Source organism: Chenopodium album, chromosome 5 (assembly GCF_948465745.1).
Source record: "Chenopodium album chromosome 5, dcCheAlbu1.1, whole genome shotgun sequence".
Taxonomy (NCBI): Eukaryota; Viridiplantae; Streptophyta; class Magnoliopsida; order Caryophyllales; family Amaranthaceae; genus Chenopodium; species Chenopodium album.
In genome coordinates this window covers 67,913,489-67,940,960 of record NC_137838.1, presented here as the reverse complement: position 1 = coordinate 67,940,960, position 27,472 = coordinate 67,913,489, and the positions used below count along the sequence as shown (strand labels likewise).

At 41.3% G+C, this 27,472-nt stretch overlaps 2 protein-coding genes across 3 annotated transcripts; both read left to right on the top strand.

The window, feature by feature from the left end:
• Positions 1 to 26: 26 nt before the first annotated feature.
• On the top strand, positions 27 to 8,163 carry LOC145630899 (nudix hydrolase 23, chloroplastic-like). 2 transcript variants are annotated; one of them, XM_081683023.1, is made up of 8 exons: positions 27 to 310; positions 3,573 to 3,704; positions 5,742 to 5,818; positions 5,946 to 6,081; positions 6,164 to 6,304; positions 6,386 to 6,444; positions 7,494 to 7,561; positions 7,696 to 8,163. In XM_081683023.1, exons 1-7 carry the CDS (start codon positions 65 to 67, stop codon positions 7,552 to 7,554), a joined length of 852 nt encoding a protein of 283 aa, XP_081539149.1. In that variant the 5' UTR covers positions 27 to 64; the 3' UTR covers positions 7,555 to 7,561; positions 7,696 to 8,163. The 2 variants fall into 2 exon arrangements, with proteins under 2 accessions (XP_081539149.1, XP_081539148.1); XM_081683022.1 differs by having other exon boundaries at positions 7,691 to 8,163.
• A 1,408-nt stretch (positions 8,164 to 9,571) lies between these two features.
• Positions 9,572 to 27,423, top strand: LOC145630898 (DNA-3-methyladenine glycosylase-like). Its single transcript, XM_081683021.1, has 6 exons — positions 9,572 to 9,955; positions 10,270 to 10,341; positions 10,449 to 10,572; positions 11,149 to 11,219; positions 26,985 to 27,042; positions 27,142 to 27,423. The coding sequence occupies exons 1-6, from the start codon at positions 9,620 to 9,622 to the stop codon at positions 27,303 to 27,305; spliced, it is 825 nt and encodes a 274-aa protein (XP_081539147.1). The 5' UTR covers positions 9,572 to 9,619; the 3' UTR covers positions 27,306 to 27,423.
• The last annotated feature ends 49 nt before the right edge of the window (positions 27,424 to 27,472 follow it).

Below are 27,472 nucleotides of genomic sequence, written 5' to 3'. Positions count from 1 at the left end.
GCAGCAAAAATATCTACGTAGTAGTTGTATTAAGATGTGAATATTAAACCCAGAGAAATTAGAAATGTTAAGACTTGTGCAGATGATGATAGCTTCTTCCTCATCTTCTTCTTCTTCTTCTTTCTTACTCGCAAATCGAATTAAATTTCCTCAACCAAGATTTCCCATAATCTCATTGTCGAATTCTACTTCCATTTTATCAACTTCGAAGATTCACTGTCTCAAATCTTTTCGGATGTCATCAACTCGGAGCGACTCAAATTTAACTGCTTCTTCCTCTTCTTCATCCTCCGATTCTTTGATTTCTTCGGTATAATCTTTATTTTCAAGCCTTTTGTTTTGATTTCATACAAATTTTGCAATCTGGATTGTTTAAGTAACTGGGGTTGAGTTCTTTTGTGTTATATAAATGTGGGTAATCTTGAATTTATTGATTGGCATGTTTATTTCAGATATTACATTACATTTTGTTGAGTTAATTTTGATTATTTTAACTTTGTTTTGATTTTTCTTTGTGATTAAATGTTGTGTGAGTGCAAATGGGAATTGGGTTTGATTTAATTGTTTGATTTATTGGAACTTTGCAAGATATTTAGAAAAATCATTAAGCATTAATTGATGTATGTGGCTTACTTGGTTTGATCTAATGTTTTTTTTCTAAGTGAACCTCTAAATGTGAAAATAGTTTGATGCTAATTGAGCAAGGCCTCCATTTTGATTTGAGACATTATACTTTATACAGAAATTGAACCTCGTTTGATTCTTGGAATTTCAACTCAAGTATACTTCTTGTGTTGTAACCTGACTCATAGGAAGGATATACTACGTTGTAGTGTGCGTTTAAGGTTAAAAGGAACAAAATTGTTGGCATTATATACGGGTCAGAATGTTAGGCGTTTATACCTTGAAAGATAGAATTAATGGTGTAAATGCAGACGTCTAGGAATAGGATAGAATAATAGGAGAGATTTGACTAAGTTGATTTGGTTATGTGAGGCGCCAACCAGCAAGAAAGTTTGAGGGTTGCGAAAATATTATGGATGGTCACAAGGGATAGGTTCTTGGTTTATGTCATGTCCCCTTCTGTTTTGGGATTATGACTTTGCTTTTTCTGTTGTTGCTATATGCTCTGGAAGATTCAAAGTGTTTGAGCTTGTTTCTGGTTGCAGAAGTTTCAAGTGTATGTTAAGTGAAGTTGCAAGTTGAGACACTAGGTTGTAACTTGGCCGTGATGATCAATCGTGGGTTTATGCTTCTGATGCTTTTGGTGATTGGACTTATGCATTGAATGTCGGCGTACCTTGAGGAGCTTGGATATTTGAACTGTATCTTGGTTTACAGCCAGGGAATTTTGGTGTTTAAAAGGATGAAGTGTTGTTTTGTATTAACCTGGGGCTAGGAAATTACTTTGGTATCATCTTATTTATTTCTTAGTTGAAGGAATTCTCCAAGTTTTTGTGCTCAATACAGGAGTCAATGCATGGAATGAAGAATTTAGGATTGGTTGTTTAGTCAGTGTAGCCATCTAGGACTGCCGTCTGGGAGAGCTGAACTAGGTGAGGACTAAGGACCAGTGGAAGTTGGATAAGAATGGAGGTTGACAGGAACAAGACTTACTGGTTACTGTTGTTAAGCACTAATGAAATCCATGGACTCAACTGGTTTGCATCATTGAAAGACAGTTGCTTCTAATGTAAGCAAGAAACAAAAAAATGGAGAAGAATCCTTCATTGCTAAAAAATGAGCAGGGGAGAATTATCACTGCCAAATCCATGTGTTCCCTGCAAATGTAGAACTTTCTAATTCAGATTGAGAAGTAGAGAATAGAGGTCCTTGAGACTTTATTGTTAGAATCTCTTTAGAAATTTAAGGCCTTTTTGTACATGATAGAGCTTGGCTTTGTATTGAATGAGGGTTTAAAATTGGACTTGTGGGAAGTTTGGAGGCTCCATGGGTATCCTCTGAACTTCTTATAAGATAACCATAATTTTTCCATTTTATTATTTGCAGATTAGTATGCCTAGAGTCACATGAAGTAAGCAGATGTGGCTTTTGTTAGGTGTCCCAGGCTTATCAGCAGAGCTTCAAGCCAGGATGCTTCTGAGTTTTGACTTGTGGCATTTAACTAGAATCGGCATATGATAATATGTTGCTGCTTGGAAATTAAATCTATATTGGGAGGAGGACTGGAGGAATAAATTAGATGGGGTCATAGGTTTAGGCCATGAGAGATGGAAGTAAATTAGAGTTGCTGGAACGAAAAAGTTGGAGAAAGAAAAACAAGATATCGAACTTTTTACTTGTATGTTTGTGTGAGTCAAACCACAATAAATTGTTAATGACGGACCTTCATGGTGCTGTGATGACTGTTTCTGCATTCGTGATCTATATTTTTTATTTTATTTTTAATTTTTTGGGTTTTTTTTTTTCGACTTTTGTGTATATCCAGCTAGCATTCCTTTTATCATTAGCCTTCTTTCAAGGTTGGATGGGGACTTTAATATAAAATGTTTGTTTGGGTGCTGAGATAATGATAGCTTTGTTTGGCATCCAACAATTGCTTTTTACTCAGAAACTTAATGAGGGTTGAAAGAGAATATGCACAAGGATATAGTGATGCTATTGCTGTCACATCTCTTAGGCTCAGAGATACTTTCTTGTTCCTTCAGTATAACAGATTCTGTGTTTTTAGTTGCTGAGAGCTGGAAGGGGGTGTTTTGGCATGGTGCCAATAGTTATGGTGCCAATGCTGTTTTCCCCTGTTTGAATAACTGTCTAACATTTATCTAATCTGAGTCACCACTCACCGCAGAGTTTTAATGGCTTAAGGTGGCATGTCTCTTTTCCAGTTAGGAGATGGAACTTTACTGTCTCTGTTATCACTTATTGCTTAGCAGTTTATCGTTTACTTGTTATTTTCATTGCATTTGTATAAGTTAAAGAAAGCTATTTAATAATATTTTATATTCCTTCTCCAATTTTCCATCTCATCAATATTTCTCTTTCCATTTTGAGTGTCTGGCACGTCCTAAGTTTCCCTTTCCAATTAAGGGATAGAAGGAATACAGTAAATTCAAATTATTATCTAAATGTGATTAATATTTTTGGATATTGTAATTTAAAATGGAAATGATTTTGTTCTTTAACAGGTAATCATGGTTGTTTTTCTACTGGTAAAAAGTTTGTGCTATCTACTTAACTTTCATACAGAGATAGTTGAGTTGTATTTTACATCATTCCAATGTAATGCGTTTTCATTGTCCAGGTTGATGAATTTCTCTGAGAGTTGCTAATTATTTTTCTTTTTTCTGTGACTTCCGTAATTTATTTGTTCTATTCGTGTGATTAAATCTCCAAGTTATTCTATGCTGAAGTTAAACATTTCATAGCAAGGATCACTTGCATTTCCTATGCTAGTTTTTCTGTAAACTTATTCACTACACTTTTCTCAAAGCTCTGCTTCTACTATTGCAATCTTGTGGTGAATCATGAATTGAAGATATGAAGTCATTTGCTATTACTTCATATGTACCCTTACCATGCTTTTTTTTTTACCATTTCTGTATATGTAGGGAAATGTCCGTAAAGTCAATTTCTGTCAGTGGTGTGGAGGCTCAACAAAGCATGATATACCTGATGGGGATGAGAAGATGAGAGCAATTTGCACTGTTTGTGGAAAAATTGCCTATCAGAATCCTAAAATGGTAAGATATACCTGATGGGGATGAGAAGATGAGAGCAATTTGCACTGTTTGTGGAAAAATTGCCTATCAGAATCCTAAAATGGTAATTGTTCATGTGTCGATAATTGTAGAACAAGAGAACTATAATATGACCAAAAAAATGCCATGATAGGAGATGTCATGCTTTCTATTTTAAATTGTTGGAAGGTCAACTTATCTAATTGAAAATGTGGCTGGTTGTTTGTCATTATTTCCCAGTTTTAGTTATTTTAAACTGAGCTGGGATAAAAGGTATTCAAGTTTTTGTAAAAAATATTTCAAGTGAAACCATCTTTATATTTCAAGAGGCAAGAAATATATTTTAAAATAAAGAATGACACACCCATTTCCCTTCTCTTATACCTTGTCTCTCCCCCCATGCAAAATGTAGCCGACACAGATATTCCCCTCTTCTTGCTCTCTCCACCCCTATTCACAAGGTATTGATGAGCTATGCCAGTTCTATATTAAAGACACGATAGCAATAAACTCCGTGTTTAGAAATTTCCCAAAATATAACCAAACTTCCTTTACAAACCTCCAGTATTAGGAGAAGCTTTAGACGTCATCTTTAGCTTGCCCAAACAATTTGTATATTGGTGAGTCAGACTTAGAGACAATAAATTGCCAAAGGGAAAGGAGAAGGAAGAAAAAAAAACAACAAAAATTTTGTAAAAGAAACTGAATGTCATTTGATTTATAAATAACATTAGTAAAAATACATTGAGATGGCTTATCATTTATGGAACAAAAAACTTTATAATTTTCAGCTTATTTATTTGTATTTCTGCACAATTCATAAATTTAATACTACGTATCTTTTGCTAGAGAGATAAGATCAAATTGGTACCTTGGTAAAATGACGAATATTATAATAATTACTAAGTTAGTTTATTGCTTCTGAATAGTGAATACAATTAACGCAATATCTAGATCACTGATTTGTGATTTTTTTTTTTTTTTTTTTTTGGAAATAGTGTTTTTGGTTCTTTTAAAAACATTATGGGTTCAACAATTCCACCTCTGTCAATTGTTAGTATAGATATAGATATCAAGTCATGAATTCATGATCAGATTGATCACTAGGTATTTAGGAATAAGATTTTTAGTTGTATATAGATGTATTCAAGAGGAGTTGAGGACAGATAAGAGGAGAGGAAGAAAATATCCATGGATAAGTTTTAGCAAGGAGAGTTGAGAGGAAAAGAGATGTAATACATATAAAGGAAGGCATAGCTTTGCTATAATTTGGTCTTTAATCATTTTAAAATGATATAAATCTAACCATCTAATGAATTCAAGTACTTAACAGTTAACCTTAACACTGCTTGCCCTGTTCACTTTTAGAAGATTCCAGTGTTCCAACTTTCAAATAATGTTTCCAATATTGATTTTTTTTTGGTGAAATGTTTCCAATATTGATGATGGTACTAATTACTCATTACAGAAGCTGACTCTCATAGGCTTGTGTCACGGTTCATGATTGTTTTAATATGGGTCAAATTAGCTATATTGGCATGTATTAGTAACATTGGCTACATGCTGCCCATTTTTGGTGGATAGATAATGATCTTCTATGATCCAGGAAAAACTGATACTTATCAATGTATCTGTTGCATACTTGCATCATCTCTGATGAAGCTTTTGGATTTTGCTGAAATAATTAAAATTTGAGAATTTTCAGAGGAGATTATTTGTAAGTTTGAAAATGGTGTATGTTAGTAATATCTATGGCTACATGTGAAATGTTTGACTCAATATTTTTTTATTTCTATGATGATTTCTTGCTTTTTGGATGATTCATTTTGTTGAAACTGTTGGTGAAAGATGTCAAATCTCAAGCTTCTAGATACTGGTTGGATAAGGCTTCAGGGGACTGGGGTGGTGTCACCGTGCATATAACAGCTAAAGCTGAAAGTTCGGTGTTGGTATCTCATCTGGAATGATAGTAACTAGTACTGTGTGCTTCATTAATAATGTGTTATCATATGGCTTATATTGGTTAACCACTTGTTACAGGTTGTGGGGTGCCTCATTGAGCATGAGAATAAGATCCTACTTTGCAAGCGGAATATTCAACCTTCTTATGGTCGGTGGTGAGTGTTTTAAAAGGGTTATTTGGTTTTGAATATGAGAAGAACAAAAGTATTCGTTCTTATTCCATTATGCTTGCTTTCCGCTTATATTACCGCTTTTTTAGACCATTGGAAATTATCTACATAGGACTCTTCCTGCTGGTTTCATGGAAATGGGTGAGTCTGCTGCAGAAGGTGCTATTAGGGAGACCCAAGAAGAAGCCGGTGCTGAAGTTGAAGTTTTGTCACCATTTGCTCAATTAGACATTCCACTCATTGGTCAGGTAAGGAAGTCTTCACTATATGAGTGTATCAGTGTCACTGTTATTGTTTGCTCTGATCTTGTAACAACTTTTCCTGCAACAGACCTACATCATATTTTTGGCCAAGCTGAAGAAGCCACATTTTTCCCCTGGTCCTGAATCAATTGAGTGCAAACTATTTGAACTTGATGAAATACCTTTTGATTCTTTGGCATTTTCATCAATGCTTGTTACTCTTAAACTGGTATAGCAAGACTTGGCTGTTCCAATCATACTTCAGCTGTTAAGATGTATATTCTTTTTTGACTTGTGCCTCTGGTTTCAGTACATAGAAGATATGAGAGCTGGCAAACCCAAGTTCCATTATGGTACAATTAATAAAAGGTAATATCATAGTTAGTTACCCCCTTTTTTATTTTTAAAATAAGTTTTTGGATGTGGAAAACTATGGTTTGATTTTGGAACATTTTTTTCTCATCCTTGTAGCACATTGTTTTTAGGTAGATCAGAGTTAGAATTTTAAACTTTAAGGACTGATACTTTTATTTCAAATTCTTACAAGTAAAAGTAATGCAACATTCGGAATAAATGAATACGAAGCTAATTGAAGTACTATGTTTGTGGTTTAGCGTTTAATACTCCCGCAAACAAAAAAAATGACAGTAACAGGTATAATAATTATAGATTAATTTTGTACATTTATCTGAATTTTATATGGTACTCCCTCCGTCCCCGATTGATAGTCACTTTTGCCATTTTTAGTGACTCAAAATGTTAGCCATATTTGCTTTTTTCAAGTACCATTAATATCATTTTTTTACCAAAACTCTCTAACATTTACAAAAATATTTGTGCAAATTTAACTTTCCCATGTAAATTTTACTTTCCCATGTACTTTAATTACTTTCTCTCTCTACTTTTTTGCATACCCAATGTAAATTTACTTTTTCAATGTACTTCTTTAATTCTCCTTAATTCCCGTGATTTTTTCTTCAAAAGTGACTATTAATCGGGGACGGAGGGAGTATGTAATTTAATTCAATGAAATGGGAAAGCTTGGTACAATGAATTAGCTACATTTGGATTCTTAGTTAATGGTTTTCTTTAACCAGGAATTTTGGGGTTTGGGGGGAAAATGGGTTACATTAAGCCATATATACATTCATACCTTTGTGTGGTGTGTGATGGGTATTGATGTGTTGGAACTTGTAACTAGAGCTGTCATTGGTTGGATTGAGCAGTAATATATGTTTGCACTATAGAACAATTCCCAACACCTAATGTTAGTTGTGAACCTTGTGTTAATCTCGTATTACTACCTAGATTATCATCTGCCAATTTTTTTTTTTTCTTTTTGAAGGAGATACTTTCTGAGTGCATAGCCTTTAAAAATTGTGTTTATAAGAATTCGTCTAACTTAATCATGTTGGCAGACCTGGAACCAGCCCTTCTGATATACATGCCTTCACTCTTGATTATCATCTACAGTCGTGACATTAAGGTGAATGATCTGTGCATCTGTGAAGTTTTTTAAATTGAATAGCAAGTTGGATCAGAATTTTTGCTTCGTACATATTATGTACAGCACATTATAATGCCAATCTCTTCATTCGTTATGGTGTTGCTGCAGGGTAGTGATATCTGAAACTATGTGAAGCAATGAAGCTCAAGTACCTTGACTTGTTACTCATCTGGATATAAGTGAGTCATTTGGAACGATCAAATCCTCCCTTTTCTTCATAGGGAAGTCTGTAATTAGATTTTACCTGTTTCCTCACAGTAAAGACAGATGTACACTGCAGCTTAGTCATAAACTCTTTGGCAGAGATTACCGGTCAGCAATTCTGGCGCTCTAATTGATTTATGGCTAGGGCGTGATTCTTTACAATCACTCATTAAGTGTAGACTTCTCAAAGTTGTTTCAATCGTTTGTGATTCTGATAGATTGATAGACATTGGATAGGTGTTCTTTTGGGATGCTAATTCATTCCCCAAGTAAGTTCTTCACTAGAACTGATACTATCATCTTGTACATGTAAATATGTAATATACCATTGTCTGCAAAGATTATGGAGATTTTGGTGGTTTGAATTTTATGTATTACATCATTGGACTAGTAACACTGCCAAGTCAATTGATGGCCCCATTTGGCGGATAAGAAAATGTCTTCTACTGAAAAACACGGCTAAAGATCAATAGAAGGCTACTAGCAATGGAGATTGCATATTAAAGGGACAAGTTACGCAATCTGAAAGAAATGCTTTGATGGTTGCTTTGTGAAGAATTTGAAAAATAGTCTAAATTAATTGGCTTTGTTTCTAAGGTTTGTTGAGTATTGAATAGAGTGAGAGATGCAAAGAAAATGACATCGATTATTCGATTTTATTTTGAGTTCAGGTTAATGATGGCTAATGGTGGCAATGTGCGTTGCTTTTAAAAGCCACTAAACTCTAGAGCTCAGTCAATAATTATTTTGTTAAATGTTTTTTTATAGCTACCGTATTCAACTAATCATCGATAATCATATCACTAATAAATAACGTCGGTTTTGCAGCCATGCTATAGGACAACAACACTTGGCATTCAAAATTTTCGCCAAGTGTTGAGTGACATAGACGACAAATTATGCATTATTGTGACACATATGATGCAAAGTAAGCGAAGTTTGAATAGATTGTTAACAATAAAAATATTGAATGCATCATGATATTTGTTTTAAAAAGTTCTTTAAAACAAGATCCATTTATAATATATTTATTTATTTTAAAAAATAATAGAGAATCAATAAAAATAAAAAAAAATTAATCAATAAAAATGATTTTGATTTGGTAAAAATACTTTCATATCAGTAAAAATAATTTCAAATTAATAATAACACTGAAATCTATTTACAAACAAAACTACAAAATGTACACTATTATATAAATAAGCGATATGATATCATATGTATGAATATTGTGAATCATCACAAGGAATTATATAGCTGAATATAAAATACAAGCCAAAAAGTTTTTCCTAAAATCTTATCGACAATCTGGCGCCCGGACACAAAACTAAGGGAGGGATCCAGTAAGAATAGGTCTCTATATAAGAGCCTTATTATATATAAAGAATAAATCACAACCATTGGATACATACCACATGATCCAACTGTTGAGATTGCTAACATAGTAATGGCAAAAATGTTATTTTATACAAATAAACTCCTATAATTTCGGGTTCGTTTGGTATTGCTGCGGTTTTATGTTTATTGGTTTTTTGTATTTTAAAATCATATGGTATGTGTCACATAATGAATCAAAAATTTGTCTACCTTGTTAAAATCATGATAATTTTGAAAATTGAGAGCAAAAAAAAAGTGGTTACACCATTTTCTTATTTCCTATTTTTTCGTTTTTTGTTTTTAAAAACACAAAAAATTGAAAACAAAAAATGATGTCAAACAAACCTTTTTTTTTTTAGCAACAATTTTTTATTCATTTATCAAATGAGCTTCCCGATGATTATGAACACCCGCCAAAAATATAAAAATAAATCCGTATCTTTTTTAACATAGTTTATGCTTCTTTACCCGACTACCGTTCAACTCCTCCCTTCTCATCGCCGGCGAAGTTGCGCTTCAATGACCAGACCTCAACGATCAAAGCGTCGCATTAAATCTAATTCCGACGAAAACCCATCTCAATCAAAAGTCAACTTTCGCGCATCCAAGGCCAAATTCAAATTGAAAACCCAATTATCTCCTGAACTTCCAATTTCCAACAATTCTCAGATTAATTACCAGAATTTGGCTATTTTAGGGCCCGATTTTTGCTCCATTGATGCTCTTGATCTTGCCCCACTTCTTCTCGGCAAGTTTCTTCGTCGTGACGATGTTATACTTCAGATAACTGAGGTGGGATTTCATTTGTTATTGATTAAGCACACCAACTGTTTGACAAAATTACTCAACGAAATGGAAAATTGCTCTAGTACTACTTTTCTTGCTTTGTTAAACTGTAAAAAATGTCCTTGAATTCAGTTTTAGGGGTCATAAAATCATGATCAAATTCCCTTTTTTTTTTTTTTTTTTTTTTGGGGGGGGGGGGGGGGATTTTCTCTGTATTATCAATTTGGTTTGTGGGTTAGTTTAAGACCCAATTTCTGGAGAAGGTTGTGTCAAGGTTTACAGGCAATTCCTAAGCTGAAATGGGTGGTTAAATTTTGCAGGTGGAAGCGTATAGGCCGAATGATTCAGCATGTCATGGTCGCTTTGGCGTTACAGCTAGAACAGCTCCTGTTGTAAGATAAGAATGTTGTGAACAGCTAGAACTGCTAGGCAACTTAAGAACTTATACCTTTTTAATGAAGTATGAATCTTGTTTGTTTGTCTTGTGCAATTTGGGTAGTTTGGACCAGGCGGGCATGCTTATGTGTATCTTTGCTATGGTCTTCACATGATGCTTAATATTGTTGCTGATAAGGAGGGTGTTGGAGCTGCTGTATTGATACGTTCTTGTGCTCCAGTTAGCGGTAATTTCTTGTCAATGTTATATCGTTGTGCTTTTAGCTTGATGCTATGCAAGTGTTGTTATGTGAAATCATGTTATATGAAAACATGTTATGTGGTTGATTGAATGTGGAAATTGGAAGGTATTGGTCCTCCAAGTTTGGTTTATTCTATAAAATATTTCTTTTTCGTTTAAGTATGATATTCAATACTCATCCCATGGACAAGATATATTGCTTGTACATGTTATATCTTTGTGCTTTTAGCATGATGCTATGCAAGTGTAGCTATGTGATGTGATGTTTCATGATACATGTTATGTAGTTGGTTGAATGTGAAATTCAGACGGTATTGGTCCTTCAAGTCTGGTTTATTCTATCGATTCTTTATTTTTCGTTGGTTGATGCAAGTATGATACTCAATACTCATCTTTTGTACAAGACAACAAGAACGAATCTATGATGAAGAAGAGCATTCCATAATTTTCTAATAGTATTAAATAGCGGGGAAGGAGAGGTGATGAGAGTCAAGGTTATTGCAGCCTAAAATCCTTAATCAGTAGATGGATAGTGTTTTGATTATGTGGCATAATGTTGCAGGTTTGACAACCATTCAGCAGCGTCGTGGTCAGATTACTGATAAGCCTGTTCTTCTTGCTGGGCCAGGAAAGGTCAGCAGCCAATCTTTACAGTCCCTATTTTCATTAAGTTGGCTATAAGTAAATGCTTAATAGCATCACTTATGCTCTGTTTGGATACCTGAATTTCATTTGAAATTCTGGAATTGGGTTAATTATTGTGTTTGGATGAGTTGGAATTTGAAATCTGAATTTAGCCCAAATTCTGAAATATTTAAGAAAACTTCATAAAACTAACAATTTGAAATAATGAGTCAAAACATGTCATTTGGAATTCCCAACCTAACCCAGCCCCAATACTCAAACACCTATCGTATATACTTAATCCTAGTTCATCCCTTTCATCAAATCCTTTCCTTCATGATGATGAAAATATTTATGTTCGTCAAAAGCTCGTCAAGTTTGTCAAACATTTATCGCACTATCATCAACTTTCTTTCTCTCTCCTCCATTGAGCAGTCTCTATCTTTCCTCCACCATCTTCGCCTTTAATGACGGCGGCTTCGACGACGGGTTAATGAAATCGTCAGATCCTATGTATAGCAATGGGTTTGGGGCTACAAAATCTCAAGTCTGGATATGATTAACCATTTTTTTTGGATAAGAAGTGAGTAGAAGATCTTCGGAATTGATGATGATGAAGGTTATTGTTTTGATTATTGAAAAATTGAGGATTTTTATACACTAGTTATTAGTAAAATTAATTAATTTGTTATTAAAATTCTAAAGTATTGCCAAACACAATGGATACTTTGAAATTCTGGATTTAAAGTTATTGTTTTCCCAAACAAGTAATTTGGAATTGAAAGCAAGGATTTAAATTTCCAGAATTGAAATACAGAATTTGAAATTAAATTATTGTTTCCAAACACTGCCTTAATGGTATTGCCATTTGATGTCAGAAAGGGTATCTTTTAATCTTTTAAACTGTTAGCAATCACACAGTATGATTTCAAAGACCATCATATAAAAAATGAATTACTGTAATGTTCAAATCATATTATTGCAAAGCTCTATTTCTTATTAACATGGAAAAAGATGATAAAAAGTTCTATATTTCCTTTAGTTTTCTGGTAAGGGATGACATTCAAGATACATTCACATGATTTAGAATTTTGTAATGCTAGGTCTGCAACGTTTACCATCTACTTATTCAAAAAAATGCTCAAAATCAGTGGTATACACATTTTGTATTCTGCTTATATATTTATTATGCGGTCATTGTCGTCCCTGGAAATAGAAAAACTTTTAATACTGATTACTTCATGGCCATGCTTCTCCTTTCTTTGTCCATTTCATTTTGTTGTAGCTCATGGACCTCTGTGAATTTCTATGTTCTATTCTTGTTAGTATCATTAATAAACAGAAGACCTTAAGATATACTCCACATCAAAGCATCACATACGGTCCTCTTTATATTGCATATAACACCTCAAACAACTGCAAATCTCTTCAACAGAGTTTGAGAAGGATTGTGAACTATATAATACTAAGGGGCTGTTTGGTTGGGGGTAATCAGGAAAGGGAATGAGAATCAACTGACTCGATTCCCTTTGTTTGATGTTTGTTTAGCACTTTTAATCATTTCCTTTACCCTCCTCATTACCCCAAATCCTTCCAACTCCATTCTCCACCTCCCTAGACTTTCCCATTCCCTTTCCCTACCCACCTTCACACCACCACATCACCTCCTTCACACCTACCAACACCACCGGAAAACCAGCCAGACCACCGCCGCCCCTATCCTGACAACCGCCGAGCCTCCCCCGACCACCGCTGCACCCCCTCCCCCGCAAAAACCACCCCTAGCCCCGTAAAAACCACCCCTAGCCTCGCAAAACCCTAGCCCCGATCTCCCTCTCCCTCGAAACCGTCGCCTGGCCCTCCCACCACCCTCGAAACCCTAGCCGGCTAGGGTTTCGAGGGTGGTGGGAGGGCCAGGCGACGGTTTCGAGGGAGAGGGAGATCGGGGCTAGGGTTTTGCGGGGCTAGGGGTGGTTTTTGCGGGGGAGGGGTGGTCAAGGCTCACGCGATTAGCGGCGGCAAAGCGAGGGGAAGGGCGACGAGGGTAGGGGGATAGCCGGCGAGGGGCGGGGGAGGGCCTATGAGGGGTTTGGTGGCCGAGAAAGATGAAATGTGTGGTGGTGGTGGTGTGGTGGTGTGAATGATTCCTTTGTTTTAAAAACAAACAACAAAGCAAAAATAGGGTATTTTCATTCCATTCTTCTCCTTTCCCTTTGTTCATTGCATTCCGATTCTCTCGTGCGAACCAAACGACCCCTAAGTAATTGAAATATGTTCCTTGTGGCAGGCCATGATACCTAGATACGGAATATTTAGTATGACCCATGTAGCCTAGTTCTCTATTTCATCTACATCAGACACTAAATGATACAAGTATCATTTACATCTGATCTAGAGGTGATCAACATCGGCCTGCCCGAAAACAGGGCGGGTTTGGGCAAGCCTAAAAACGCAATTTTAGTTAAAAAGCCCGAACCCGGCCCGAAAAGCCTGTTTTGGCCTGACAAGCCCGCTACTTTTTTACGGGTTTGGGCACGAACAATTATGTTAAGACCTGGCCTGGCCCGATTTTTTATCACCTCTATCTGATCTAATCCTTTATTCTTTTTCAAATGCATGCAGCACCGGCTTTTGCATTTCTCTTTGATTTATTAAACTCACCAATGTTGTACTCTTGGAGTGTCCTAAAAGGCATTCTGGGACAATAATTAGAGATGGCAATGGATCGGAGGTGGGTAGGGTAATGCTTCATCCGCCTCCATCCACCAACGATCCATTCATCACCCGACCCATCCATCACCTAGTTTTTTTTCATCCACATCCGATCCATCCGTCATCCATGTATGAATCGGGTGGATCGGGTGATAATTCTGGTGAAATTAATATACAAATATAAATTTTCATTTTCATAACTAAAATCAAGATTTGACAAAAAAAAAGTGATCAATTTTATTATAACTTTGATACATCTTTCTAATACTTGATCCTTTTAACTAAATTAAAACAAATGTCAATTCCTAACACTACAATAGACATTAAATTATTAAAAAAGATATATATATATATTTTTTATATATAAATTTAACGGGTGGATGGATGGGTCGTGTTTCGGGGGTTTTTTGGATTTCCTGGGATACTGGTCACGTTCTTCTGGCCACGAGACGGTCCAACCTGCAAAACAACGAATATTCCGATCAACGGAATATTCGCCTCCGACGATCAAGTCAGTGATTAGAACGGAAAAGACTAGAGAGATAAAGTAGAGAGAAGTTGGAGCTATTTAATGCTCTGTTGTTTGTAAATGTCTTAATCCACCCTCCCATCATAAATGATTGGGGTATTTATAGGGGTGGGACTCGTGCCCCTTTCTAGGGTTTGTACCCTAGATTTGCGTGGCGTGATTGGCTGCGCAATCAGTGAGTGCCACGTGCTACTTTGGGGGCGCCGTTTTGCGGCTTTCATTGATATCTCTCGGGATTTGGGCCCTGACGTTGTTAGGGCTTTCTGGCGTGCTGATTAAAGAGGGAACACATGCCCTAAACACGTGGCATCTTCTCATGACGACACGTGTCACCCTATGACTGGGCCACGTGTCGCTATGAGATTGGCCTGAGACCTTAAAGGCTCTGAATTGCGTGGCATCTTCCTGTGGTGACATGTGTCACCCTATAAATGGGCCACGTGTCACTATGGGATTGGTCCACGTATACGAGGTATTTTTACCCTCAACATTTGCCCCTCAGAGGGGGTGGCTCGTACGCTTACAGGCCGACTCCTCTGACCTCAAATAGCCTTGGTGCGTACAAGTGTATTAGGGTTTTGTCAGTTTTCCGTCCGCGTGACAATTTTTAGAGTGAACGCCTATCTATACAAATGGCGCGGACGAAGGTAGGCCGTCTCGCTTTTGGGAGATGCGGCCGTCTTGCCATTGCGGAGGGAGTTTTAGCTCTGCCAATTTTCCTTTGGACGCGCCGTTTATTAGGTCATCTTCTTTTCGGCCTAATTTAATGGAGTTGCTCCTTGTCCCTCCAAATTCTAGGTCTCATTTTCAAATTATAACCGTTCAGCTTTGATAGGCTGGAAAGATGAATTTACTGTCTTACCCCCATAAATTTTGCCTATATATACAAGGGGTTTGACTTCATTTTTGCACTTTGGAACTTTACATTTTCTAGAGAGAAGTCAGAGCTTCTAAAGAGAGAGTGAATTTTTCTTTGAATCTTCGAGAGCTCCGCCGTGCGTTTGAGTTTTCCGGGCACTTTTGTTGAGTTTTCCGATCAACCTTCAAGGCTTCCAAGTTCTCAACACGTACAGAGGTAGGCCGTCTGTTTTCTTTTCCTTGCATTTTTATTTTTTTGTTCATTTAAAATCTGGCTCAACACTCGGCTTCGTCCGTTTCTCCTCATGAGGTCGGCCGTTCGCCTGGGACTGAGGAGTCTAGAGTGGACGGAGACGAGTTGTCTCCTTCATGGAGTGGGTCCATTTCTAGTGTGTACCAACTCACATCCACCCATTCTTCTCTGTCCCTACAGTCGAACATGGCACGGACGATGCAAACGTACGATCGTCATGCGGCCAGAAATCCAGACGGAAGTCTGGTGAACCCTAGGCCTCCTTATGACCCAAATAATGCTAACTTAGAGACCCCTTCTACCACTCCTACGACCGCTTCCACGGGCACTCACTGCTCGGCCGTGGAAGTAACTTCCTCGTTCGAGGAGCGCCAAAGAACCCAAGGCGCTTCTACTACGGGGGGAACGTCCGGGCGAACTCCGGGGTTGAGGTTCCCCCAATATGCCAGCTCGGTCATGGATGGGGCCGAGTTGCTACTCTGTGAAGGACCTCCTTCTTCTTCTCGGGCGGACGCTGATACGTCCGTCCCCACCCCCTCATAACTCTTTCTTCGATATAGCAGGTCGGACAGACCAAGAACGGGGGTTTCAATTAATGAACCGTCCGACCTGCCCCTCGCAGAGCAACTCCTACTGGGAGTCAGGCGGCCGGTGCCAAAGATAAAGGCAAAAGGCCACTTGAAGACATTATCTCTCCCCGAGGCGGCCATAGTTCTAGGATCCGCAGCTCAGCGGAGGCAGCCGATCTGGACAGAGTGCTGTCTTCCGAGTTTGGGAGCGCTCCTCAGCGAGAGGAGGATGAAGTTGAGAATGCGGCCGAGGGTGGAGCAGTGGCCGCAGAGGGCGAAGAGGCGGCCGAGGAGGATGTTGCCAATATTAACAACTTCAAGGATCCGTACGCCTGCACAGTGGGTAGCACAGCCTTGGGCTACCTGAACTACAAATTTGAGGATTACAAGGCATTCCTCCACCTTGGGGAGGGATTCGAGATTCAGCCCCCACGGAAGTCCCGCGCCATGGCCGCTTGGGAAGAAGAGAGGCCGCACCAAAGATCCTTTAGCGTCTACAGGGCGGCCTTAGACGTCGGACTGCGCTTCCCCCTCCATCCTTTCGTCCGCACAATCTTGGACGAGTATGACATAGCCCTCTTCGAGCTGATGCCAAACAGCTGGTTGAACATTTTTGGGTACTTGGTGACGTGCATCTGCAAAGGCTTCAAGCCAGACTTTGCAGTTTTCTGTGAGATGCACTCACTGACTAAGCTGGACGCGGACACGGACGGCTGGTTCATCTTGAGCTCCACCAAAGACTACATGATGGTGGTGGACCGCGTCTCTAAATGGCGTGACTGGAAGCACCGATTCTACCGCATCAAAACCAAAGATGTTGAATTTAACTTGCGGATGAATCGGTTCAATGCTGAGCCAATTCAGCTTGGACGCGGGGATCTTAAGCCTGATAAGCCACCCGTCCACCCTAGCCAAGAGCACCAGCTTGAATATTTCAAAGTCAAGCGGGTGCAAAGGAACGACAAAACTGAGTGCGTTCCAAGTAACTGGGATCCCACATATATGTCTGCCTACGGCCTGTACCAGAACCTGCCCCAAGGTGGATGCATGGACATATATTCTTACACGTACGTAGGTTATTTGATTTTGAAGAAATTTCTAACATTTTTTTCTTCTCTTTTTCTGAAGCGTACGAGATGCTTGACCCAGAGCTGAAAGGGGAGGTCAATATGGCAGAGATTGACTTGGCTCGGTACAAGGCTTGCCAAAAGCTGTACGAGCAATCTAAAGGAGTAAGTACACCCATCTTGATTTCTTCTTTTCGTCCGTGTATGCATTACGGAAGAGATCTTCCTAACTTGGCACGGCCTATCGATTATATTATATTGCTCTCTTTTTACTAACTTTTGCCTCTACAGCTGGCCACACCAACCCCTAGGTCCAAACGGAAGCAGTCGTCCCCTGCATCCAAGACAGACAAGGACGGTAAGGCGTCCAAACAAAGGAAGACGGTCGCGTCCAAGACCACTTCCACTTCTGCGGCCAAGACGACGTCGCGGACGGCCTCTAAGCAGTCCAAAGGAGAACAACCCCGGCTGAGCGATAGCGGGGCCTCCAAGTCCATAGATCCGGCCGCCATGCCTGGTCATGTTAGGTCCGAGAAATCGGACGATAGGGGTAAGTCGACCCCGGCAAAACCGACCGGGGCAGAATTGACTCCGCCCGTTCAAAGAGTCAATGAATCTGATTGGCTTGAAGCTACTCAGTCGGCTGGCGACCAGTCTGGCCGGACGGGGGAAGATGGTGACGAGCCTGCGCTGCCCCGCCATTCACTTTCATCCTTCCTACCGTTCTAAGCTTCTCTGATGGTCAGTCCGAGTAATTTTGAATTTGCTACTTCGTTTTTTTTTTTTTTTTTTTTTTTTTTTTTTTTTTTTTACTGAGCTTAAATTAATATCTTTGCATCTGCATACAGATATTGCAGAGGAGCTACAAATGAAGCTGCCCGACCAATCCTTTACTGGGGCGGCCAGGAAGGCCATGCGAGAAGCCATGGCCCGGGCCGTCCCTGCTGAGCAGCGAGATAAGCTGCGGGGAATACATGAGGGCTTCCTTGGCCCCATGATCAACTGCAGCGCTGAGGTAACTTCTACTCTCAAATGCACTTAGTCAATTTTTCACTCTTACTTTGCTAACACATTTACCCTGTACGCAGCTCTTCCTACGGCTGAATGCCTTCCTGGAATGGAAGGACAAGGAAAATGAGCGGCTGAAGCATGCCTGGGCCTAGATTCAGAATACCCAAGATGACATCACTTGGGAGACGGCCGTCCAGCGCTGGTATTTTGAGACCCAAATCACTGCTCTGTCCGACAAAGCGGCGCGGCAGGTTGAAGATTTGGTAAAGCTAGGCCAGGCCCTAGAGCAAGAGTCCGTAGCCCGAGAGGCCATGAGACAGGAGAGGGATCAGGCCCTGCTGGACGGTCAGCGCTGGAGGGAAGGGTTCGAGGCCTCCGAGAAGCTTCGAAGTGATGTGGCCTTGGCCCAAAAACACTTGAAGGAGGCCTTGGACGAGGCGGACGCTCTAAGAGCCGAGGTGGAAAGTTTAAAGAATTCCGTTGAGGACTTAACTCTCCAATTGCAAACACCTCGGGCCCCTAGTGCGGATGAGGTAGTCTGCATTGAACAGAACGTTGAGGACAGGCTGAAGAGCCACTTCTTTGAGGCTTTTGAGCTTATGGTGGACGAGGGCGAGGCGACCGTTTATCAGGAACGCTTCACCAAGCGTCTTAACTTTGTCTGCCTCAGAGAAGAGGCTAAGAAGGCCGGGCAGCCTTCACCTGAGCTAGACGTCACGCCAACTACCTCAGAAGAGGAGGAAAACGGAGAAGTGGCGGCTAGCAAAGATTGTGAGGCTGAGGGCAAGGAGACGCCTGCTGATGACGCGCCTCTTGCCGCCATTCAAGAGCCCGGCCCAGGCCAGACTCCAGCCGCCCCGTGATTTCAGCTTTTTTCTGCCTTTGTTAATTATTTTATTTTTATTCTGTATCTGCCGCCTTTTTGTGCAGTTTTATGTAAGATATTTTACCGCCTTTTGAGCGGTCCTTTTATTAATTCAGCTTCCAAATTTTGCTTCATACTTTGCACATTTTGTACTTAACAAGTTTTTGCTTTTTTCGTACGCGTACTTTTTCACGTTTTTGTATCCTCGTACAATTGGGGGGGTATGCCCCTTTATTCGGCGTTCGCCTAGTCCATATTTTGGGTGGTTTGATTGACTTGGTAGAATTTATACCTTAGGTGGTATGACTTCTAACAAGTTAATCAAACCATAGTAATGATTGCCCTTGTACTAGGTGGTACGCCGAATCAACACATTATTTGGTCGTTCAATCGACTTTATGTGAGTTTGTCCGTTAAAACTATCGCTCGGACACTCTCACAAAATTTCAGGTATGATCTCAACTTTAAATTTTTAAGTTTGGCTAGGCTGGGCTGCCTAGGTACGCCCTTGCCCCATTAAATAGGTTTCACAGGGTACCTTACCTTTTTCGTCCGCCTTAGTTAGGGGCGGACGTATACATATGACTCGGGGTCAAGTTGCCCGTTTTTATTTTATTTAATTTACTTCTGTTCTGCGACCGAGTTGCTGTGTTGCAAGCAACCTACTCGCAGATTTCACGCGGCATACCTGCATAGATTATGACCGTGCAAATACGCATAAATTAAATGAAAAATAATATAACAATGTTTGACTTTTCATTAATTTGTCAAAATTACATTGTTGTGGTCGTACGGCTTACATCGCTCGGTCAACAGACCTAGCCGTATACACAGCTTTTGGCTAAGTACTTAAACATAATATTTCTTCAAATTGTCAGTGTTCCATGTACGCGGAATGGGTCGGCCGTTCATGGCTTCAAGACGGTAAGTCCCATCTCAGACCTCTTCCCTGACTCGATACGGCCCTTCCCAATTTGGGGTCAGCTTCCCATCCTCATTTGCTCATCCCACAACCTCCATCTTCCTTAGGACCAGATCTCCCAATTTTATCGGTCGCTTTGACACTCGGCGATTGTATGCCCTTGTCATCCGTAGACGATAGATTTCGTGTCTAAGCGTCGCGTTGCCCCTAGCTTCAGGAAGGAAGTCTAGGGCGGTCTTCATGGCTTCCCAATTAGCCGCTTCGTCATATAGCATCACCATAAGGGTGGGCTCATACATTTCAATTGGGAGGACAGCCTCGGCATCATAGACCAAGAAGAATGGGGTTTTTCCTGTGGAACTCTTGGCCGTGGTTCGTATGGACCATAGCACATTGACCAACTCATCAGCCCATAAGCCGCCTGCCCTTTCAAGCTTGCGCTTAATTCCATTGGAGATCAACTTGTTGTATGCCTCTATCTGACCATTGGCTTGTGGTCGGCCGACTGAAGCAAAGCAATGAGCTATGCCTTGGTCCTCCAACCATTCTTTGAGTTGAGGCGTTTCGAACTGGGGTCCATTGTCGAACACCATAGACTGAGGAACGCCAAAGCGTGTAATGATATTCTTCCATATGAAAGCTGAAACGTCCGTCCACTTGATGCCCCGGACAGCCTCAGCCTCTACCCACTTTGTGAAGTAGTCTACTACTACAAACACATACCACCTTTGGCCGGACGCTGGTGTGTACGGTCCTAAAATGTCCATCCCCCATTTGGCAAAGGGGAGCGGACTACTGATGGCCGAAATACTGTTGGCGGGTCGGTGGATCAAGGTTGCAAACCTCTGGCACTTGTCACACTTATTTACCATTTCCATGGCGTCCGACTTTAAGCTCGGCCAGTAGTAACCCAGACGGGCAGCCTTTTCAGCCAAAGCTCGTCCTCCAATGTGAGAGCCGCACTGCCCCTGGTGAAGATCGTCCAAGACATCATGCCCTCTCTCAAGAGTGATACATTTCAGGTACGGCTTCACAAATGCCTTTTTAAACAATTCTCCTTGCTTAATTTCAAACCAGGCCGCTCTCTTTTTCATCAGCCAGCTCTCTTTAGGATCGGCCGGGAGTAATCCGTCCTTTAGGTAAGATATGATCCCGTCCATCCAAGTAGAGCTTCTATCAATGATATGTACTGGCTCAGCATCAATACTCCTCTTTTCTTTTACTTCCCAAAATACCGACCTGGGAGTATCACATGATGCTTAGGATGCTAACTTAGAGAGGGCGTGTGCCTGATGATTGGACGAACGAGGAACCTGTTGTAGAGTAAAATGATCTAGGCTCTTAGCCTCCTCTTTTACAATCTTCAAGTATTTTATCATAGCCGGCTCCCTCGCCTCGAAGTCTCCATTCACCTGGCCGACTACAAGTAGGGAATCCGAGCATACATCAATCTTTGTGGCTCCGGCCGCCTTACACATTCTAAGGTCGGCCAAGAGGGGTTCGTACTCGGCCTCATTATAAGAGGCTTGAAACTGGAATCTCAGAGCGTACTCAAACTTATCTCCCTCAGGAGACTGACATATGACACCTGCACCGTAACCAGCAGCTGTCGCACTACCATCCACGAACACTTTCCAGATCTGGTCTCCGGCCGTCTGAAGATCCGGCCGAGTCATTTCAGCTAAAAAATCAGCAAAGGCTTGCCCCTTAATTGCTTTTCTTGGCTCAAATGCAATGTCAAAGCCTCTCATTTCCAAGGCCCATATAAGCATACGGCCGCTTGTCTCCAGAGTTGTAAATGGCTTCTTCAGAGGTTGGTCTGTGTAGACCACAATTGAATGTGCCAAGAAGTATGGCCACAGCTTTTTCGATGCCATGTATAATGCCAAGCCAAATTTTTCAATAGGGGGATACCTTAGCTCGGCGTTATGAAGTACGTGGCTAATAAAGTAGACAGGGATCTGGTGGCCGTCCCGTTCAGCAAGTAGGACGGCGCTTAGGGAGTGTTCAGAGATGGCAAGATAGATAAATAGCTTCTCACTCTTAAGTGGACTGACAAGCCGAGGCAATGTATGTAGGTGGCCTTTTAGCTGTACGAATGCTTCCTCGGCCTCCTCTGTCCACTCAAACATGGCTTTCTTTTTTATGGCTTGAAAGAAATAGCGGCACTTGTCCCCTGATCTTGACAGAAATCTACTAAGTGCTGCTAAACAGCCGGTCAATCTTTGGACTTCTTTAATTGTCCTTGGTGACTTCATGTCCATGACGGCTTGAATTTTTTCAGGGTTGGCCTCAATTCCACGCTAATCAATTAAAAATCCGAGAAATTTACCGGACTCAACACCAAAGACACATTTCTTTGGATTTAACATCATCTTATGCCGCCTAAGTTCGGTGAAAGTTTCTCGTAGGTCCTTCAAATGGTCGGCCGACTCTTTTGACTTGACAATCATGTCATCAATGTACGCCTCCATATTCCGGCCGAGCTGATCCCTGAAGACTGTATTAACAAGTCGTTGAAAGGTAGCTGGGGCATTCTTAAGGCCGAATGGCATAACTTTGTAACAATACAACCCCTACTCAGTTACGAACGCTGTTTTCTCTTTATCTTCTTCCCATAATGGAATTTGATGGAATCCGGAGTATGCGTCCATAAAACTCATCAGGGCATGCCCGGCCATCAAATCAACCAGGCGGTCGATTTTGGGCAAGGGAAAGCTATCCTTAGGGCATGCCTTGTTCAGATCGGTGTAATCCACACACATTCTCCAAGTTCCATTCGGCTTCTTCACAAGCACCACATTGGCCACCCATTCTGGGTAATAACATTGCCGAATGAAACCGGCGTCCAGAAGCTTTTTAACTTCCGCTGCGGCCGCCTGATCCCTCTCTTCTCCATGATTCCTTTTCTTCTGGCGGACAGGTTTAATGGCCGGGTTTACAGCCAACTTATGCACGGCCAAGTCAGGGCTTATACTTGGCATCTCGCCAACATCAAATGCAAATACATCTTTGAACTTCCTCAACAATTGAATTAACTCATCCCCAAGCACACCCAAAGCTATAGTGCCCACACTAACCGTCCGACCTGGTTGATTGGGGTCAAGCACTATATCTTGGTGGTTGCCGGCCGGCTGGGGTCGTAACTCTTCTGGCCGACCGACAGTCATTAGCTGCTATGCTTGCTCTATCTTGGCCGCCTTACGCTTCTGGCCGACCTGGTGTGTTGGGAGTGAGGTTCCTTCTTCTTTTGGCTCGGACAATTTAGGTCCGCGCGCTGTAGGCTTAACCGCCAACTGATTACATTCCTTTGCCATCTTCTGACTTCCTTGGATTGTACCTATTTTCCCGTTCGTCCTCTCAAACTTTAGCAGCATTAGGTGAGGCACAATGACTGCTTTTGCTGCATTCAGTGTAGGACGGCCGAGTATGACATTATATCCAGTCAGCTCTTTCACAACCAAGAAGCGCACAACCATATCCCTTCCTTCCCCTTTTTGCCCAAATCGGACAGGTAAGTCTATCCGCCCCACCGGGTGGATGACATTCCCCCCAAATCCGACCAACGGGTGAGTAATGTCCTGGAGAGCATCCTCTGGAAAGCTGAGATTATTCAAGGCGGCCAGGCTGATGATATCAGCCGCGCTTCCCGTGTCAATCAATATTCGTCCAACCTTCAAATTAGCTATCTTCATAATGAATACCATGGGATCATTGTGTAAGGCTTTGACCTTACCCCGATCGGCCTCACTGATGATTACTTCGGGGAAGGGTTCAGCCTTTATTGAGTCCATTTGCATCACCTTTCCCAGGTTCCGGGCGTCCTGCTTGATCCCCTTCATAGTGGGGCCGCCTGAGGCAAATCCTCCTGATATCACGGCCACAAAGCCTGAATCAGTGTTGTTCCCATCATCTTCCTTATCTTTATTCTTGTCATTCTTTTGCTTTTGCTCGGACGTGTTGTTTGTCCGTGTGTAAGTGAATTTGGACTTCATCACATACGAATTCAGCATGCCCTTCTCGGCTAGCTTGTCCAGTAGTCTCTTCAAGTTGATACAATCGTTTGTGTCATGTCCCACGTCCTTGTGGTAATGGCAGTACTTGATCTTGTTCCTATACTGAGTCGGGCCTCTCAGCGGCTGTGGCTTCTCAAATTCAAACTTATCCTTGATTTCCATCAAGATAGAATAACAATCCTTGTTGAATTCAAACTGGGGCTCGTACGCCTTGACCTTCTTGGACTTCTGTGGCTGGGCATCAGCCACCTAGACTTCTTTTCTTTTTTTTTTCCTTCTTTCTTTTGGCCGGCCGAGTCTTGCTGAGAAGGTTTTTTCTCAGCCCCCTTGGCCGGCGCTTCTGATTTCGTGAGCGAACAAAAGTCCGCTGCTTCAATATAAGCTTCGGCTTCCCGCAAGACACCTGCGTATGTCCGAATCTTTTTCCTAACCAGGTCAAATTTAAAACCATTGTGCCTTAATCCCCGGAGAAATTCAGAGTAAGCCATTTCGTCCGGGAGATTATGAATTTGGGCTTTTTCTTGGTTAAATTGTTGGACGTACGAGCGTAGGCCCTCATTCTTTCCTTGGACGATTGTCGCCAAGTTAAGGCTAGTCTTTCGAGGCGGTATGTTGTATGAAAAATTTCCCATAAACAGCAAACTAAGAGTAGTAAAACAATTGATGCATCCGGCCGGCAAACTGTTGAACCAATCCTGCGCCACGCCTTTCAGAGTGGCCGGAAAACATTTGCACGAGTAGCATCGTCTACGCTTTGCAAGTACATCAGGTTCCTGTACGAGGTGATGTGTTCTTCTGGGTTGCCTGTGCCATCATAAGCTCCCACAATTACACTCTTCACCTTTGGCGGCTGAGGGGCATTTAAAATATCTTGCGAAAACGGGGGCGGCTTATCTCCCAGAGTAAGTAGGCGCATCTGCCAATCGATGGGTTGTGGCTGCACGGACGGTCCAGCCAGGTAAGGAGCCTGTCCGTACACCTGCCCGTATGGCCCATATTGTCCGTATGCCTGGGGGTTCGGCTGCATCAAGCCATTGAACCCCTGAGGAGGTTGATATTACAGTGATTGGGCTGGAATAGGAGTTGGAGTATGAAAGACTGGAATAGGAGTTGGGGTGCGGACCGCCTGAATTCCACTAGAGATGGCCATATTGGTATGTTGGGAAAGAGAATGATGTGAAAAATCATCCGACATAGTTAGGGTTGAGGCCGTGTCCGAGTAGGCGACGCGCTTCCTCTGCTTATGCCGAAGGTAATCTCTTGCGTCCTTCCATCGTCTGGACGGCTCAGGCTCCTCTCTTCGAGGTTGCCTACCCCTCCCCCCAGCCGACTTCGTTTTCGCCAGCAAGTCAGAGAAATTAATCCGTGGTCCCCTCGGGGACCTTCCAGTCAGCCTTCGAAAGGGAGTGTTTCCAGCGTCCGTTGCATGGACTGCTTTGCTGTGTGTCTTCTTTGGAGCCCTCTGTTCCTCTCTCCTGGGCGGCTACCTAGAGGTAGAGGCTCCATTGTTTTCAATCTCTTTTCTGAGTTTGTTAAGCGCGGCCTTAAGAGAGGCTGCGGTAACAGGAGGGTCATCAGCTTCTTGAAATGTGGCTATCAGAGGATTGCTAGTACGGATTGTAGGGATTAAATCCTCTACATGTCCATCCTCGCCTGGATTAGGTGTCTGACCGTCTATCGCCATAAAGTACGAGTATCCCCACAGACGGCGCCAAATGTTTCGGGGGGTTTTTTTTTATTTCCTGGGATACTGGTCACGTTCTTCTGGCCACGAGACGGTCCAACCTGCAAAACAACGAATATTCCGATCAACGGAATATTCGCCTCCGACGATCAAGTCAGTGATTAGAACGGAAAAGACTAGAGAGATAAAGTAGAGAGAAGTTGGAGCTATTTAATGCTCTGTTGTTTGTAAATGTCTTAATCCACCCTCCCATCATAAATGATTGGGGTATTTATAGGGGTGGGACTCGTGCCCCTTTCTAGGGTTTGTACCCTAGATTTGCGTGGCGTGATTGGCTGCGCAATCAGTGAGTGCCACGTGCTACTTTGGGGGCGCCGTTTTGCGGCTTTCATTGATATCTCTCGGGATTTGGGCCCTGACGTTGTTAGGGCTTTCTGGCGTGCTGATTAAAGAGGGAACACATGCCCTAAACACGTGGCATCTTCTCATGACGACACGTGTCACCCTATGACTGGGCCACGTGTCGCTATGAGATTGGCCTGAGACCTTAAAGGCTCTGAATTGCGTGGCATCTTCCTGTGGTGACATGTGTCACCCTATAAATGGGCCACGTGTCACTATGGGATTGGTCCACGTATACGATGTATTTTTACCCTCAACAGGTCGGGTGATGGGTTGGATGTATCATCATCTGTATCCGACCCGATCCGTCACCCGATCCATCCATCATCCATCCGTTATCCGCTTAAGTTCGGGTTTTCATCCATGTATTTGGATCAGGTGGATGGTTATCCATCGGGTTTGGATGATATTGCCACCCCTAACAATAATACTAATTTACCTATAGGCCTTGAACTTTTTCTTAGCAAAGATCATCACCCGTGTTTGGCCGTCTTTATTTACATTGAGTCACCGGTGAAACAATCATTTATCAGTAATAATGTGCAATGCACTCAATGTATAACATGTCTAATCTGGTCTCTGGGCGACTACTTGTAACTGCCACCAGGGGTGTTATGTACCCTTACTTAAATAAACTGGCTGGCTAATTGAGGGAGGAGGGAATCTGTGCATTTTTTTTATATTTTTTTATTTATTTTGATGGAGATAACCAGAAGTAATGAACATGACATCCTTTTGTTGAATGATAATATGATATAGATAAGCAGTATTTTAAAAAAAAAATAAAAAATTTGCTAAATATAGGCCTTTATTAATAGGTAATCAATGTTTGTAAAACAAGTCCAAGTGCACCTCTCAACTTTTTGGTTATAATGTTCATGAACAGGTTGGACAAGCACTTGGATTATCAACCGAATGGTCAAATCATCCCCTTTATGTGCCTGGTAAGAATATCGTAAGATTCCTTGTCCTTTGTCGTGTTTGTTATTCTAAAATCTGCATAATCAGGCTGAAATTAGACGATTTTTCTATGACGTATGCAGGCGGTTTAGAGCTTCTTGACGGGCCAAAGCCTGAAAAGATAGTAGTTGGTCCTCGTGTTGGCATTAATTATGCTTTGCCTGAGCATGTAAATGCATTATGGAGATTCGCTGTCGCAGGTAGTCCATGGATTAGTGCTCCAAAGAACTCACTTAGGCTTCCTTGACAGGAAAATAATTCTTATGGCCCCTTCTAACCACATCAATGTATATTAAGAAGACAAAGAAATGCACTTTTAGCCCTCCCTTTTGATGAGGTGCCTTTTATTTATTTATTTTTGGTAAGGACTTTATTAAACCAACACTTCTTATAGGTAGTCCAACTACGCAGGAT